The sequence below is a fragment of the Phyllopteryx taeniolatus genome, chromosome 14, assembly GCF_024500385.1.
Source record: "Phyllopteryx taeniolatus isolate TA_2022b chromosome 14, UOR_Ptae_1.2, whole genome shotgun sequence".
Lineage (NCBI taxonomy): Eukaryota > Metazoa > Chordata > Actinopteri > Syngnathiformes > Syngnathidae > Phyllopteryx > Phyllopteryx taeniolatus.
The window spans coordinates 10,887,425-10,900,911 of record NC_084515.1 but is presented as its reverse complement, the minus strand read 5'-3'; the positions used below and the strand labels follow the sequence as shown (position 1 = coordinate 10,900,911).

Sequence of the window (13,487 nt, the reverse complement as noted above, 5' to 3'; positions counted from 1 at the left end):
CAATAAACCAATGAGAGAACATTACGTAAAGCTACGTACACTACGTACGCTTACCTCCGGTAGGTATACTGTACTACCGGTATGCTGCAAAACAACATTTGTTTGTCTAAGGACCCCCGAAAATGGCATCAGCGAAGAGACATGCTTACGAGGCACAATTCAAACTACAGGCTATTAGTTACGCGGTTGTTAATGGGAATAGAACAGCCGCGAGAGAATTCAAAATCAAGCACAAGAACAGCCGGGAGAAGCGTCTCTACAGTCACCATTCTACTGAAGGCAATAACGATAGCACAAGACATGAAGATCGAACACTTGCAACGAGGTCCGTCTTGGTGTTTTCGTTTTATGAAAACTGTGGCGCAGCAACTGCCAGCGAACTCCAACCGCTGGACATTGGTGTAAACAGGGCGTTCAAAGTGAAGTAGCGAGCGGCGTGGGAGCGATGGATGAGAGATGGCGAACACACCTTTAATAAGATTGGGAGGCAGGGCCGGGCGAGTTACGCCACCATATGTGAATGGATTGTGGATGCCTGGGCTAAGGTATCTGCTTTGACTGTTGTCCGAGCTTTCGCGAAAGCCGCCATCATTGCTGAACAGCCACCTGGCAACGAGAATGCCTCCAACAATGACGAGAGGGAACCCGGCATGTTTGATGGCGAAATTGCCCAGCTGTTCAATTCAGATACAGAAGATGAGGACTTCGACGGAATTGTGACAAAAGTTCGATAAAAAAATAATGTGAGTGTATTTTTAAATAAGTAGTCGAATAAAGTTCAACCAAACTCACTGTTTTGCCTCAGTTACCTTGTTTTAGCATGTGCCGAATAATACGGTGTGCCTTATGTATGGTTTAAGTACAGAAATAGACCCCGTAATTGAGACTGCGCCTTACAATCCGGTGCGTCTTATGGTGCGGAAAATACTGTAAGCGTCGTAACCCTGTTGCCGCTTCACCACCTGTCGTGACGTGGAGATATTCTCCCAGCCAGCTGCCGCGACTTCCTGAATCTCCCTACGGATGTCAATCGCCGGTGACATTGAGCTGAGGTCCGGAGACATGACACATAAAGCATGTTCGAGATGGGAAAAGAGGAAGAAGAGCAGGACGACAAGCAAAAAACATCTTCCAGGTAAGGCTGAAACGATTAATCAAAACTCTTGAATAATTCAATTACACACACTCAAAGTCACAGACATTATAGTGTGGAACGCGAGGCTGGCGACCCTAATATAAAACAAAAATACCAGTACCTCACGTGCACAATTTGTTGTCTAACAATGCAAAATGATTTTTCATTTGATTACTCAATTAAATGATGGGCTAATCGGTGGAATAAATGACACTAAGGCTTTACCAGCCTTAGCATTAATTAAGCAGCACATACTCGAAATTTCGGCGAAGCTGTCGACGAAGATGCTGGAGGGGTTTTGTGTTTGCTGAGGTGTCCACTGCATACACCACAATCACAGATCAGCTAAACTTATTGCCCCCCCCCACGACCTCCCCTAAACTCAAGTGATTTCAACCAGCGACAAATGGAATCTTAAGTGTACTATAATTTTGTTATCCTATGTTCTGTATTTTGTCAGAAGAACATCAGAGATCCTTTAAGACACCTGGGAACTCTTAAATTGTAAATAAAAAAATAAATTAAAAGCCTACATCTCCTTTAAACAAACTTGTAAGAGCGAGTGGGCTTTCCCATCGCAGGGCAATTCCTTTGGGTCAAGTTATTAAAAGACCAAAGGCAATAACCACAAACTCCTCCATTTAAAGCTGACCAATATAATAAAAAAAATTTCGTGGGAACATGTTATTGCCTTACGATTTTGCGATATTCTGGAAAAAAATAGCGGCACGGTGACCGACTGGTTAGAGCGTCTGCCTCACAGTTCTGAGGACCGGGGTTCAATCACCGGCCCCGCCTGTGTGGAGTTTGCATGTTCTCCCCGTGCTTGCGTAGGTTTCCTCCCACATCCCAAAAACATGTATGGTAGGTTAATTGACAACTCTAAATTGCCCATAGGTGTGAATGTGAGTGCGACTGGTTGTTTGTTTGTATGTGCCCTGCGATTGGTTGGCAACCAGTTCAGGGTGTACCCCGCCTCCTGCCCGATGATAGCTGGGATAGGCTCCAGCACGCCCGCGACCCATGTGAGGATAAGAGGCTCAGAAAATGGATGGATGGATGGATGGATGGAAAAAAAATAAACTGCAACACATTGCGAGATCTAGGAAAGTGGAGAAGCAGAAAATTTGTAGAGCAAACAAACAACAAATACGGGAAATTTTTTATCCAAAATAACACCTGATAAAACAGTGATTTTTGGAATGAGAAAAAAAATTGAGAGTGAAGTTTTGTCAATTTGCTTAAAAATTAACATTCTTTTATAAAACTTTTGTTTTTACTATCCATGAATTGTAGAAAGTAACAAAAGACCTAGTAAAGCACATTAATTTTTCTTGAATATTTTGTGAAATTAGGGTTATTTGCTTGCATTCCTGAACAGAAAAATGAGTTTTAGTGGTTGAATGTTACGCTTGAGTCATTTCTGACTTCCCAGAGAAGCCCATTGATTCCTCTTTTCAATTCAAAACGGAAATTTAAATTGAATTGAGTCGGCATAATTACATTTATGGTTTCTTTGCTATGATGACACTGTTATCTTTGGAGACCTTGTTCGACATCATACAAACAGAATGAACGGTAACAACTCATATGGGTTTGTCAGAGTGAGACACTATTACGCTGACATTATGAGTATGTCCGCATCAAAATTGGATTGAAGAATATCTGATTCATCTATCCATCCCTTTTCCGTACTGCTTATCCTCACTAGGGCCGTGGGCATGCTGGAGCCTATCACAGCTGACTTAAATTTGTATTTTTATTTTTTTTCCAAGTTTTGCTTACACTACACCATAATGTTCATCAAAACAGGCCGCGTTGAAATTATGTCACTTGACACGTGCGGTGTAAAAATTAGCACTACTAGTACTATCGGTAACTGCATCCACACACAAAGTAGAGCAGTGGGCGTGGCCGGTGTGAAGTTGAAGCTCACCTGCCACACAACACTGTAACTCTAGCTCTGGGGCAAACAAAAAAGACAAACGCTAACCCGTTTTGTTTTGGGTTTTTTGGGCACGGCACACAGCCCCAGGTGGGCCTTCGCTCAATATTGACAAGTTTAACGCTCCAAAAGGTTTTCACGCGGGCTTTCCAAGAACCTAACATGCTCTACTTTGAGTATACGGAAACATGTTCGGGTAGTAGCAAGGCTACCGTAGCGGCAGTGCTGACATTTGTTTGCGTCTGCATAGGTGTGTGCATGTGGCGAAATATTACTTTCGTTTCCATATAAAGACTTACCCAAAAGGCAACATTGTGTTTGCTTAACAACGTATTAAAAACATTCAAAGATACCGAGCCATATTTCATTTCCCCCAGTTAAGACAAATAAACTCGAATAAACTTTTCCCAACAAAATATGTACTGGGTTTATAGCCACTGAGCACTTTTGAACTTTTTGCTAACCACAACTGCAGCACTGAAGCACATAATCTTCCAGGCGATTTAACTAACAATATGACTAACAAAGTAACAAACAAAAAATAGGAATAACAAACTGAGTTATCTGAACAAACTGTGCAACTGACTAATGAACTGATTGATTAACTAACTTGACTGTTGTACTAACTAAATGACTAAAAAAACAGACAGACAAACTGATCGACGGCATAACCATTGGACTGACTAACAAAATTACTATATGACTGACTATCTTACTGACCGACTGGCTGGCTGACTAACTAAATAATTGACAAACTGAAAAACTGACCAACTAGCAAACTAACTATCTGACTAACTGACTGACAAACTAGCTAACTAACGAACTGACAGACTGACTGGTTGGCCAACTATCTCACTGACTGGATAACTAACAAACTAACTGACTGACTATCTGACTAACTCAGATAGTGTGAATTATTATTATTTCTCCATATTAGTATGTGACATGAAATGTTACATATCGCCAATATTGTTGAACATTAATCAGAAAATGCCAACATATGTACGAACAGAGGCCTCCCCCCCTGCTACACTACGTTCCAAATTATTATGCAAATATCTTTTTCAGATTTTTCTGAATAGTCAACGCAATTGAAAGTCAGTATCGCAAATGACGCATCATTTTCAAGTTATCAACAGTTATGAACATAAATTGGAATGTTTTTGAACAAACCTCCCAATGGTGAGTTGTTTTTTGATAAAAAAACTGAAAATGCACTGTTCCAAATTATTATGCAAAGCAGTTTTATTTTTATAGTTTTATTTTATAGTTTTTAAAGAGCTGAAAATGGTCAGTTGAATTTGAAGGATTAGGAGGCCATATTGAAAACATGAGATGTGGGGAAGAAAACAAAACGTTTTTGGCAACAATATCTTGTATGTGACCCCACCAGTCTAAACAAAATATTCGAATTAATATTGCACTCGTGGAATAAGAATTCAACAGATAAATTCAATTTTCACTGATTTCAGGGGGCCGCCATGTTGGACAATCTCGCCCTCTGCTGTCGACTGAAATTGACGTCACAAGTGCACCCGCGCTTCCATTGCGAACGTCATGTGACCAAACCTGGAAATCAGGATAGTGGGCTCCCCGTGTATGCTATGATGACTAGCAGGACTACGGGTTGATTACACGATGGTTTGAACTTTGAACCCAAACTTGCTTGAATATTGTTCAAACCATCGTGTAATCAACCTGTACTTCTGCTAGTCATCGCAACATACACGGGGAGCCCCCTGATTTGGGAAATTATGCATTTACAGTCCATCCCATTTTTGTATTTCAATAGTATTGTATTAATGTTTCAGAGAGTACTCTCTTTTAATGTGACCTACAAGGAATAAAGACATATTCCTTGTCTGGAGACAGGAAAGAAACACATATTCAGGATTGTCCTCAAGTAAAGGAAGAAAGCTCAAGTTTGCAGTCGACCTCCTGAAACAAAGGAAATTGCTAGCGGGGGAAGGTTTTATGGTCGGACGAGGCAAAGGTTGCATGTGCTGCCAGTGCCAACACGGTGGCAGCCGCCTTTGGACTCTGCTGCTGGTGTTTGGCTTTCGAACTGTCGTAAATGCGGGTAACCCCCGGCATGAAAGAGAAACATACAAACATAGTGGTGAGCTGGGTTAGTCATATTTTGGAAATGGTAGTCCGTAAAAGGAAAACAATTATTGCAACAGTAAGCTCCACCTTTGAGTGTGTGTGTGTGTGTGTGTGTGTGTGTGTGTGTGTGTGTGTATATATATATATATATATATATATATATATATATTTAGAGAGAGTTGGGTTTTTTTTTACTCTGGTGGACTGCTCCATTGATGCGAGTGTGACTCAATCAGAAAAAATAAATTGCCCTATCTGCAATCTTTGTCTCCAAAAAGTCTTCTATGGCCCATGTGACAGTTTCGCAAATATGTGGAATGAACAAACGAATTAATCTCATTGTCCATGAGTATAGTGACAATAAAATGCATTCTATTCTTTACTAACTGGTAACCAACTGATTAACGATCTCTAACTAAACGTCTAAATCACTATCTGACCAGGTAAATGAACTGAACGTCTGGCAAACGGACAAACTTACTAACTTAACTGCCTGACTTAATGACTAACTGGCGAACTATCTGACTAACCTGAATGAAAACCTAACTGACTGACTTGATGACGAACTTCAATAAAAATAGGTTTTTACTTGGTTTAGGTAACAAATAATCACGCAAGCTTGATATGAACAAAGCCGGGAAATAAAGAACTTGCCTCCCCCAAGATGGCGCTAGCCACTGAAAACGCATCAGGTTGCTGACAGGGCCACCATCTTTGGAGTCCCGTCAAAGGCTGGCGACAAGCACACAACAAATTAGAGAAGAGCCCTAACACAGAACAACCAGCATTCATCAGCATTTGCTTTTCACACAGAACCCAATTAATGTGAGACATTGCTATCGTGCGCTTTCACACAGCCACGACTCTCTCAATCAGATAGATAAATACATCGGGGTCAACTGCTTTCAACACAACAGGGGGGGAGAAGTGAGTGGTACCGTCTGTGTTACAGCGCTGATAATATAAAGTGCAGCAGGCTTTTGCTGCATAGTCGTAGCAGCGTACACTGAGGTAGAACTGCGAAATCCGGTACGCAAAACGCGGGTTAAAAAAAACTACAAAGTAATGCTGTATACAGCGAGCAGCAGCGAAATCGCTAACCAAGTGTGGCGAATGGAGAATTCCTTCACAGATAGCAAACGGATAAGTTTCTTTAGCCCACAACGCCGCCGCTGACAACAAAATCAGGGCAACATTCGAACCCCCAACGGTCTTTATTTCAAGCTCATCTGCAGCCCCGCTTTGCTCCGCCGTGACCTCATGTACACAAGAGTGAAACTGAAACTTCAACCTGCATGCTGGGAAAGAGGAGGAGCATCGTACCTGTGAGTAGTCAAAGTCAGAGAGAGGTGCTATGCTCTTGATGTAATCGATCCTGAATTGGTCCTCTGGGTTGGCTAGCGGGACAGGGGGTATTAAAGTGCTCATCGCCGACACTATCGTCTGTACAGTGAGAGGGAGAGAGAGAGGAAAAACATGTATTAATCAGGGTGAATAGAGGAGCGAGCTATTGTGATACAGTAATGTTTAATGCTGTAGCAAGTTGACTGCATCTGAGCCTCACGAGAAAACCCCTGCCGCTATCACTATGAGAGCTGTCTGATGTCCTTGGATATACTTTTTTCGGCCAGGTTTCCAAACGACCTAAAATGTGTTTTATTACCGATTAATTACAAGTTTTAGGTCCCCCTTCAACATTAAACCTACATTATTCTGCTACTAAATCTGTCTAGTGACTTTTGTTTGCGTTGTTTTTATCAAACACGTAGCTGGGAAAGTTCGGAAAACTGTGGACTATGACCATGGTTCTCATTGAGGTATGAGTACCACTGGTGGTACGCAGGCTCCCTCTCGCGTTATGAGAAAGAATCTCTGAATTAAATGTTCACACTGTGCATGTTAGCTTCTTCAACTTTTTTTTTTATCCAGTGCAGAATATTTGTTGAGTACAGTTCAGTTTTACTTGCCTTTTGAGTACAATATATTTGAATTTAATCATTACAGTTCAGTTGTATTTCACTTGGGGGTACAATATATTTTAATTTAATCATTTAGAAATGTTTGCTTTTCAAACATTGATTTAGGTACAATTTTTGCTTAACGTTTAAGTGCAATTTCTCTTTCTTTCTCTCTCTATGCCGCTTCTCCTCACTAGGGTCGCGGGCGTGCTGGAGCCTATCCCAGCTATCATTGGGCAGGAGGCGGGGTACACCCTGAACTGGTTGCCAGCCAATCGCAGGGCACATACAAACAAACAACCATTCGCACGCACACTCACACCTACGGGTAATTCAGAGTCTTCAATTAATGCATTTTTTGGGATGTGGGAGGAAACCGGAGTGCCCGGAGAAAACCCACGCAGGCACGGGGAGAACATGCAAACTCCACACAGTCGGGGCCAGGGATTGAACCCGGGTCCTCAGAACTGTGAGGCTGACGCTCTAACCAGTCGTCCACCGTGCCGCTAAGTGCAATTAATACATTTTAATTTAATCATTATTCGAGTACAGTTTTTGTATTTGCATCTTCAAAGGTATTTGCGTAAAGTCTGTGAACCACTCATCTAAGTTATGATGAGGTAACCCAAATGTTTTTTCCAAATATATTGCACAATCACTGCTATGAAAACATGCACTTGATGTGTTTGTAAAAAGTTTGCCTTTCTTCCGTCACATCACCACTATGGATTATTTTCTTCCGATATATCACACACTTGCTGTAACATATTTGATACGCACTGAGTGAGTCTGCTTCAGTATTACGTAACATTAAACACAACCTGCATTTCTGGAACTGGTCCAATTACTGCTTACTACCGCATTTGCATTGTGTTTCTAACAAATATGTAGCTGCGCAATTTCAGAAATAGAGTGCAATAAAAACACATTTTGTTAAGTATGTTACGTACTGCTTCAGTTCATTTAAACATAGGTTCAACATGCGTTCCTGGTACTACTGTACATCAGTCCAATAACTATTGTTTGGGTTGTTTTGTTCTATCAAACGAGTAGCTAAAAATTAACTTATCACATTCAATAATGTCTTGCGTATACTTCACATGTAAGATGGCTGTCTAAGATATCTTAATGTATCGCAGATGGTTTTCTCTCAATATATGGGACAACCCCTTCGACAAAAATTGGTTCACCTAAATATTTGTAACATACTGCGCAAGTCCGCTTAAACGTTAAATGTACAACGTGCGTTCCAGGTAGTAAATCTGTCTAATTACCGTCATTTACGTTGTGTAAATACAAGACAAACACAGCTGCTCAGTAAGCTGCAGTAATATTAGTCATTTTTTGCAGAAGATAAAGAATTTATGCCTGTGGGTATTGTTATCCTGTCTGTCTACATGTGTGCTGCACTGTTTGCTTAAAGAGTTAGAACACAGCAACATTGATGCCAGTGTCATTAGCTGGTCTATGGCAGTTTGCATTTTGTGTTAGTATTAAGCTACCAGACCTTTTAATCCAAATGTTTGTGGTATTATCTATCACTGTCTGTTGCTTGTTGTGTAGTTGGCTGGCACCATCTAGCACTCTTTAACTCACATTTTTGCTCATAACTCAAGACAAAAAAAATTATCAGTTACGACCATCTAAAAAAAAAAAAAAGTAATTCGAGGTACCACTGAACTTGACATGTAAGACCTTTGTTTTGATCAAAACATTGTACTTCTTTCGTTTCATAGATATTGTGATAGAGGTTGTCTTCCCATGTACCGCACAATCACTGTACAGGAAATCCTCAGTTTACGGCGTGACATAACCCAAATTTCAATGACGTCCGAACTCCTACTCTATCGCTAACCTACACTATTGCAGTAGCTTAGTCATAATTAGAGTAAAGAATTGTATGAAAAACACTTTTTGGCCATAAATATAAAACAATCCAATAAAAAACAGTAAATACGTAAGCAACTGAGGATGCCTTCTTGAGCTGCGAGACCACAAATTCTTCCACGTTACATAAACTACTTCATTGCATGAGATTCAGAAAGCCAAAACATCACGTCTATTCTGTACCATCGTAAAACCGATGACCCCCTGTAATAATAGGGGTGAAATGGGACTACGGGCCAACTCACCACTATGGCATCCTTGACGTTTTTCCGGATGTCCTGGATTTTCTGTTTCTTTTCCCTGCATAGGAAGACAAGGACAGTGGGCAGCTTATGAAAAGTGTTACGTATGGCAGGCCACTAAAGATTGGTCGTCTGGGTGATTTGGAGCCAGACGGGCGAGCTGGGGCGATGGGGTGGACAAAAGATAGGAAGTGGGGTAAGCGGTTGCTCGAGGTACTTCCATTACAATTTGCCTCTGTTTTCGTTGATGGGCCCACAAGCAAAGGTTCCCTGATGCCTGACATGATCGTCCCATGACGGGTGCGTCACAGAGGATCGCTCAGTAGAGTGCACAGAACTCTTCAGAGTCTGACATCTGTGAGTTTGAGCTAGCGGGCTACTTCCTGGTTCATAGAGGACACCTTAAAATGCCAGGATGGAGCCAATTTGTATTCCAGGGGAGGTTGCCAGCTGCACACAGTGAAAAGTAATAAGGGCACCCACTCATCTACCAGGCGGATCCTTAAAAAAAAAACTTTCATTATCCTTAAAAATGACAGTTCCACCATAAACCCTGTCAAAAATGCCAGACCAAGTAAATTTTCTTTCAAAAGATTTGTAAATAATTGAAAGCATTAATAACAATACTGTGGTCATATCTTGTGAATGAGAGACAATATCTGATTCAGGTAGTCTGAAATGTTGTTTACTTGAAACCTGCAGATGTACAAAAAGCATCAGGCTGAATCAGTTTCAGACTTTATGCTCAACTAACCAACCAAAATACTCTAAATGCAACGACAATGTTACTTGTGCTCGGCAGAGGTTAAAAAAAAAAAAAAGCGGTACAGATCTCAAATAATACTTTACAGTGAATTGGACCTTGAATTTTAAAGGAAAACAAGGTCCCAAAGTCAAACTTAAGTCCCAAAGGGCATCAACTGATCTTTGCGCGTTATTTTTAGGATAGCAGCAAAAATTGGCAAAACATGAGATTGTCACAAAAATATGACTTAAAACTTGGCCTTTACTGGATTTGAAAGAATTTTTTTTACGACCCAAAAAAACCCTTGTTACGGTATCAGCTGATCTCCTTTGCGCATCATTTTCAGGTTATTGTCACAGAAAGGTTATGCCAAAAAAGATAAAACTACAAAAACAATTGGCTAATTATGGAAATTTAACAAAACAAAAAAAAGGACCTGTACTGTATTTAAAATGATCGGTTATGATGACAAAAGTACCTGCTGATGTCTTTTGCGCATAATTTTTTTTTAGGTTATTGGTATCAGAGGAGTGATGTCGAAAACGACAGAACTAGTAAAAATGATCTCATAATGGAAATATGACTTAAAACCTGACCACTACTGTATTCCAAAAAGTGCCTGGGAAGGCATCGGGTGAAAAATTACAATAACCACACAGCTAGCAAAAATTAACGTATCACGGGAATATGACTTAAAACATGAATTTTACTGGATTTAACATAATTTATATGTAATGACAAACGCCGAGGACGGCAGCGGCTGATGTCCTTCGTGCATCATTTTCAGATTAGCAGTATTTGCAAAATGATGGAAACAATAGAACTATTTAAAAACTGGATTATCGAGGGAATATGTCTTAAAACGTAACCTGTACTGAATTTAACATGATTGTATAGGACGGAAAAAGTGATTTATATTTGATGAAAAGTGTTGACGAAAACGATGGTGTAGAAATATGACCTAAAGCATGACCTGTACTGGATGTAAATTGATTGTATATTATATCAAATGTTCCTGGGACAGCATTCGTTTTAATTCCCGGGGGGCAAACGAACTCAAACCTGAAAAAAATCGATCACTTCGGACTCCCGGTTGCTCGCAATTATCGTTTGGAGATGCGATTGCACAAAGGTCGCCATCCCAGGCCTGACCGGGTTTACGCTGTCCCGAGTTCCAAACTGAGCGCTGGCCCGATCAATGGCGCGCGCCAGGCCCGCGCTACAAAAACAAATCATCGATATGCACCCCCTCCCCCCCACATCGATGGCAACCTTTCACCTCCCACCTCGCCCGTGAAATAGGAAGTAGTGAATTTGACATGTGCGTGACACGGTCGTGCCGATCCTCACATGTGCATGGCGCCATGTGTGGAAAGGAAGAGGCGAGAGAGGCAAGAGAAATGCAGAGAGAGCAAAGAGAGGAGAGGAGGGGAGGGAATGGATTGGATGTAACTGGGCCCAACAGGCGCTGCGGTGCCTGGGGAAGGAAGAACTGCTGGACTGGCGCTTCGCATGCTGTGGCCTCCTTGCGCTGGTGGGTGATGATGGGTCATGACAATGAGCCTCCATCCATCCATCCATCCATTCAGATACAGTACATCTAGCTAGCTAGCCAATGTGGCCAATGAACACTCACTCTGCGTTGAAGCCGTTGACGTGGAGAATCCTCATCTGCTTCACTATGGTGCTCTTTCCGGACTCCCCAGCACCTTTGGAAAAAAACAAATACACATTAAGGAGGGGGGGGGGGGGACATTTTGAGGGCTTCGCATCAACGCCCCCCAACCTCCCTCCATGACATGCTAGCAAGGCGCTGCTGTAATAGACATGTTGGCTAATAAACGAGGAGCAAAATGGGGGTAGCGGGGGTTTACTAGCTCACATTTCATCATCCCAGACGACTCTTACCGAGTAATAAGAGCCTGTGTGTGGCTTTGTACGCTTGTCGCTCCTTCTGCAACTGTTTCTCGATCTTTTTATTCGCCTCTCGCTGAGCCTTCTCGTCGATGCGTTGGTCTTCAGTCTTGCTGTTGCCCAAACAACCCATCTTCCGTCGCCCCCGAAAATAAGCCCTTCCTTCGCCGACAAAACAGAAAATACAACGCCCGGGATGTGGTTTTAAAATGGTGACGGAATGGGTCGAGTGTTTTTTTTTTAAATAATAATAATTTAAAAAAGAACAATCTCTTGAAACGCTTCTCGAGAAAGGGAGGAATCCGTCCCCCGTTACGATTCCGCTTTTAGCCGCAGCCGAGCGTCATCCAATCCGACTGGTAGTTGACGAAGCAGCCGAGAGAAAGGGGGGAAGACCGAGACGTGTTTTCAAAAAAAAAAAAAAAAACTAAAAATAAAAAAGAGAGAGGGGAGGCTTTTGTAATGTCCGTGAATGTCGCCAAACGTTGCTATCTCCGGCCCCTCTCTCTCTCTCTTTTTCTCTCTCGCTCTCTCCCTCCCTCTCCTCTATCTATCAAGATTTGTGTCTCCTCAACTCAGCACTGCCTCTCGCTGTGGCACCAGGAAGTAGCCTTGGCCGATGGAGGCGGAAAACACGGCGCTTTCGAAACACGCGTGTCCGAATCGACAGGAGCCATTCCCCGATTTAGTGCCTCGCTGTGCTGTTCTCACACCAGTCGGCGGAGGAGGGGTGGAAACCTGGACGCCTCGAACCGCTGCCTGACTAGAGGGGATGGGTCTATAGCTGGGCGGCCTTGACATGAACTAGCAACCAGCTGCAACAACAGGATTTACCAACCTCTGCTACGTTCAAAAACTACCTCGCTATTTTTCATGAACGCCTCTCGCTTTCGAGTAAAACCAGCGATACGCGGTGGGGTCCATTTAAAAACGACAGTCGTGGTGGTCCATGAACGCCTCTCGCTTTTTTTTTTCGACCCCAGAACGTTCGCCCTCTTGTGATTAAAAACTACAAATATGGCGGCCCATAAGCGCCTCTCTTTTGCCAAGGGTATGGACGCTATGTGGACCATAATTATAAATTGAGGTTGTGATTGGAAATCAATCGATGAAAAAAAAAAACAATAAAACCGTTAAAAACCTTTCTAGTTTCAAAATATTCGGAAAACAAAAATATCGACAAAACAGAAAATAAATTTTAATTATATTATATATTGTGTATAGATGTGTTATATATACAATGAACAGTCATGGCGATTCATGAAGGACTAAAATGTAATTGTTAACTGTGGTTGTGATTGTAAATTGTCCAATTAAAAAAATAATGAAAACGTAAAAAAAAAATCTCGTTTCAAAATATTACAAAAATGCAAGTCATAAATAGAATAGAATGCCATCATATATTGTATGTAGAATAATATTTAATCAACGATGAGCTTCTGTCCAGGCAATAAAAAATAATCATGCCTACAATTGCGACGAAATCAGAACATTATCAGTGTTTTACTTTTTTTAATTTATTTTTTGCTTCGTTTGCTTCTTTATTGTTCGTGTT

The 13,487-nt window shown here is 41.6% G+C and overlaps 1 protein-coding gene across 2 annotated transcripts in view; it reads right to left on the bottom strand.

Annotated features, from left to right (window-relative positions):
* Positions 1-13,487, bottom strand: part of LOC133489532 (guanine nucleotide-binding protein G(olf) subunit alpha) — a 65,844-nt gene that overhangs the window by 43,243 nt on the left and 9,114 nt on the right. Inside the window, exons 1-4 of one of the 2 annotated variants that reach the window (XM_061798716.1) lie at positions 11,927-12,902; positions 11,655-11,727; positions 9,277-9,331; positions 6,510-6,629 (exon numbers count right to left, since the gene is read on the bottom strand). In XM_061798716.1, coding sequence (XP_061654700.1) covers positions 6,510-6,629; positions 9,277-9,331; positions 11,655-11,727; positions 11,927-12,065 — 387 coding nt within the window. In that variant the 5' untranslated portion in view covers positions 12,066-12,902. Of the gene's footprint in view, positions 1-6,509; positions 6,630-9,276; positions 9,332-11,654; positions 11,728-11,926; positions 12,903-13,487 lie in introns of those variants that run through there. The other variant, XM_061798715.1, reaches the window with a different exon arrangement.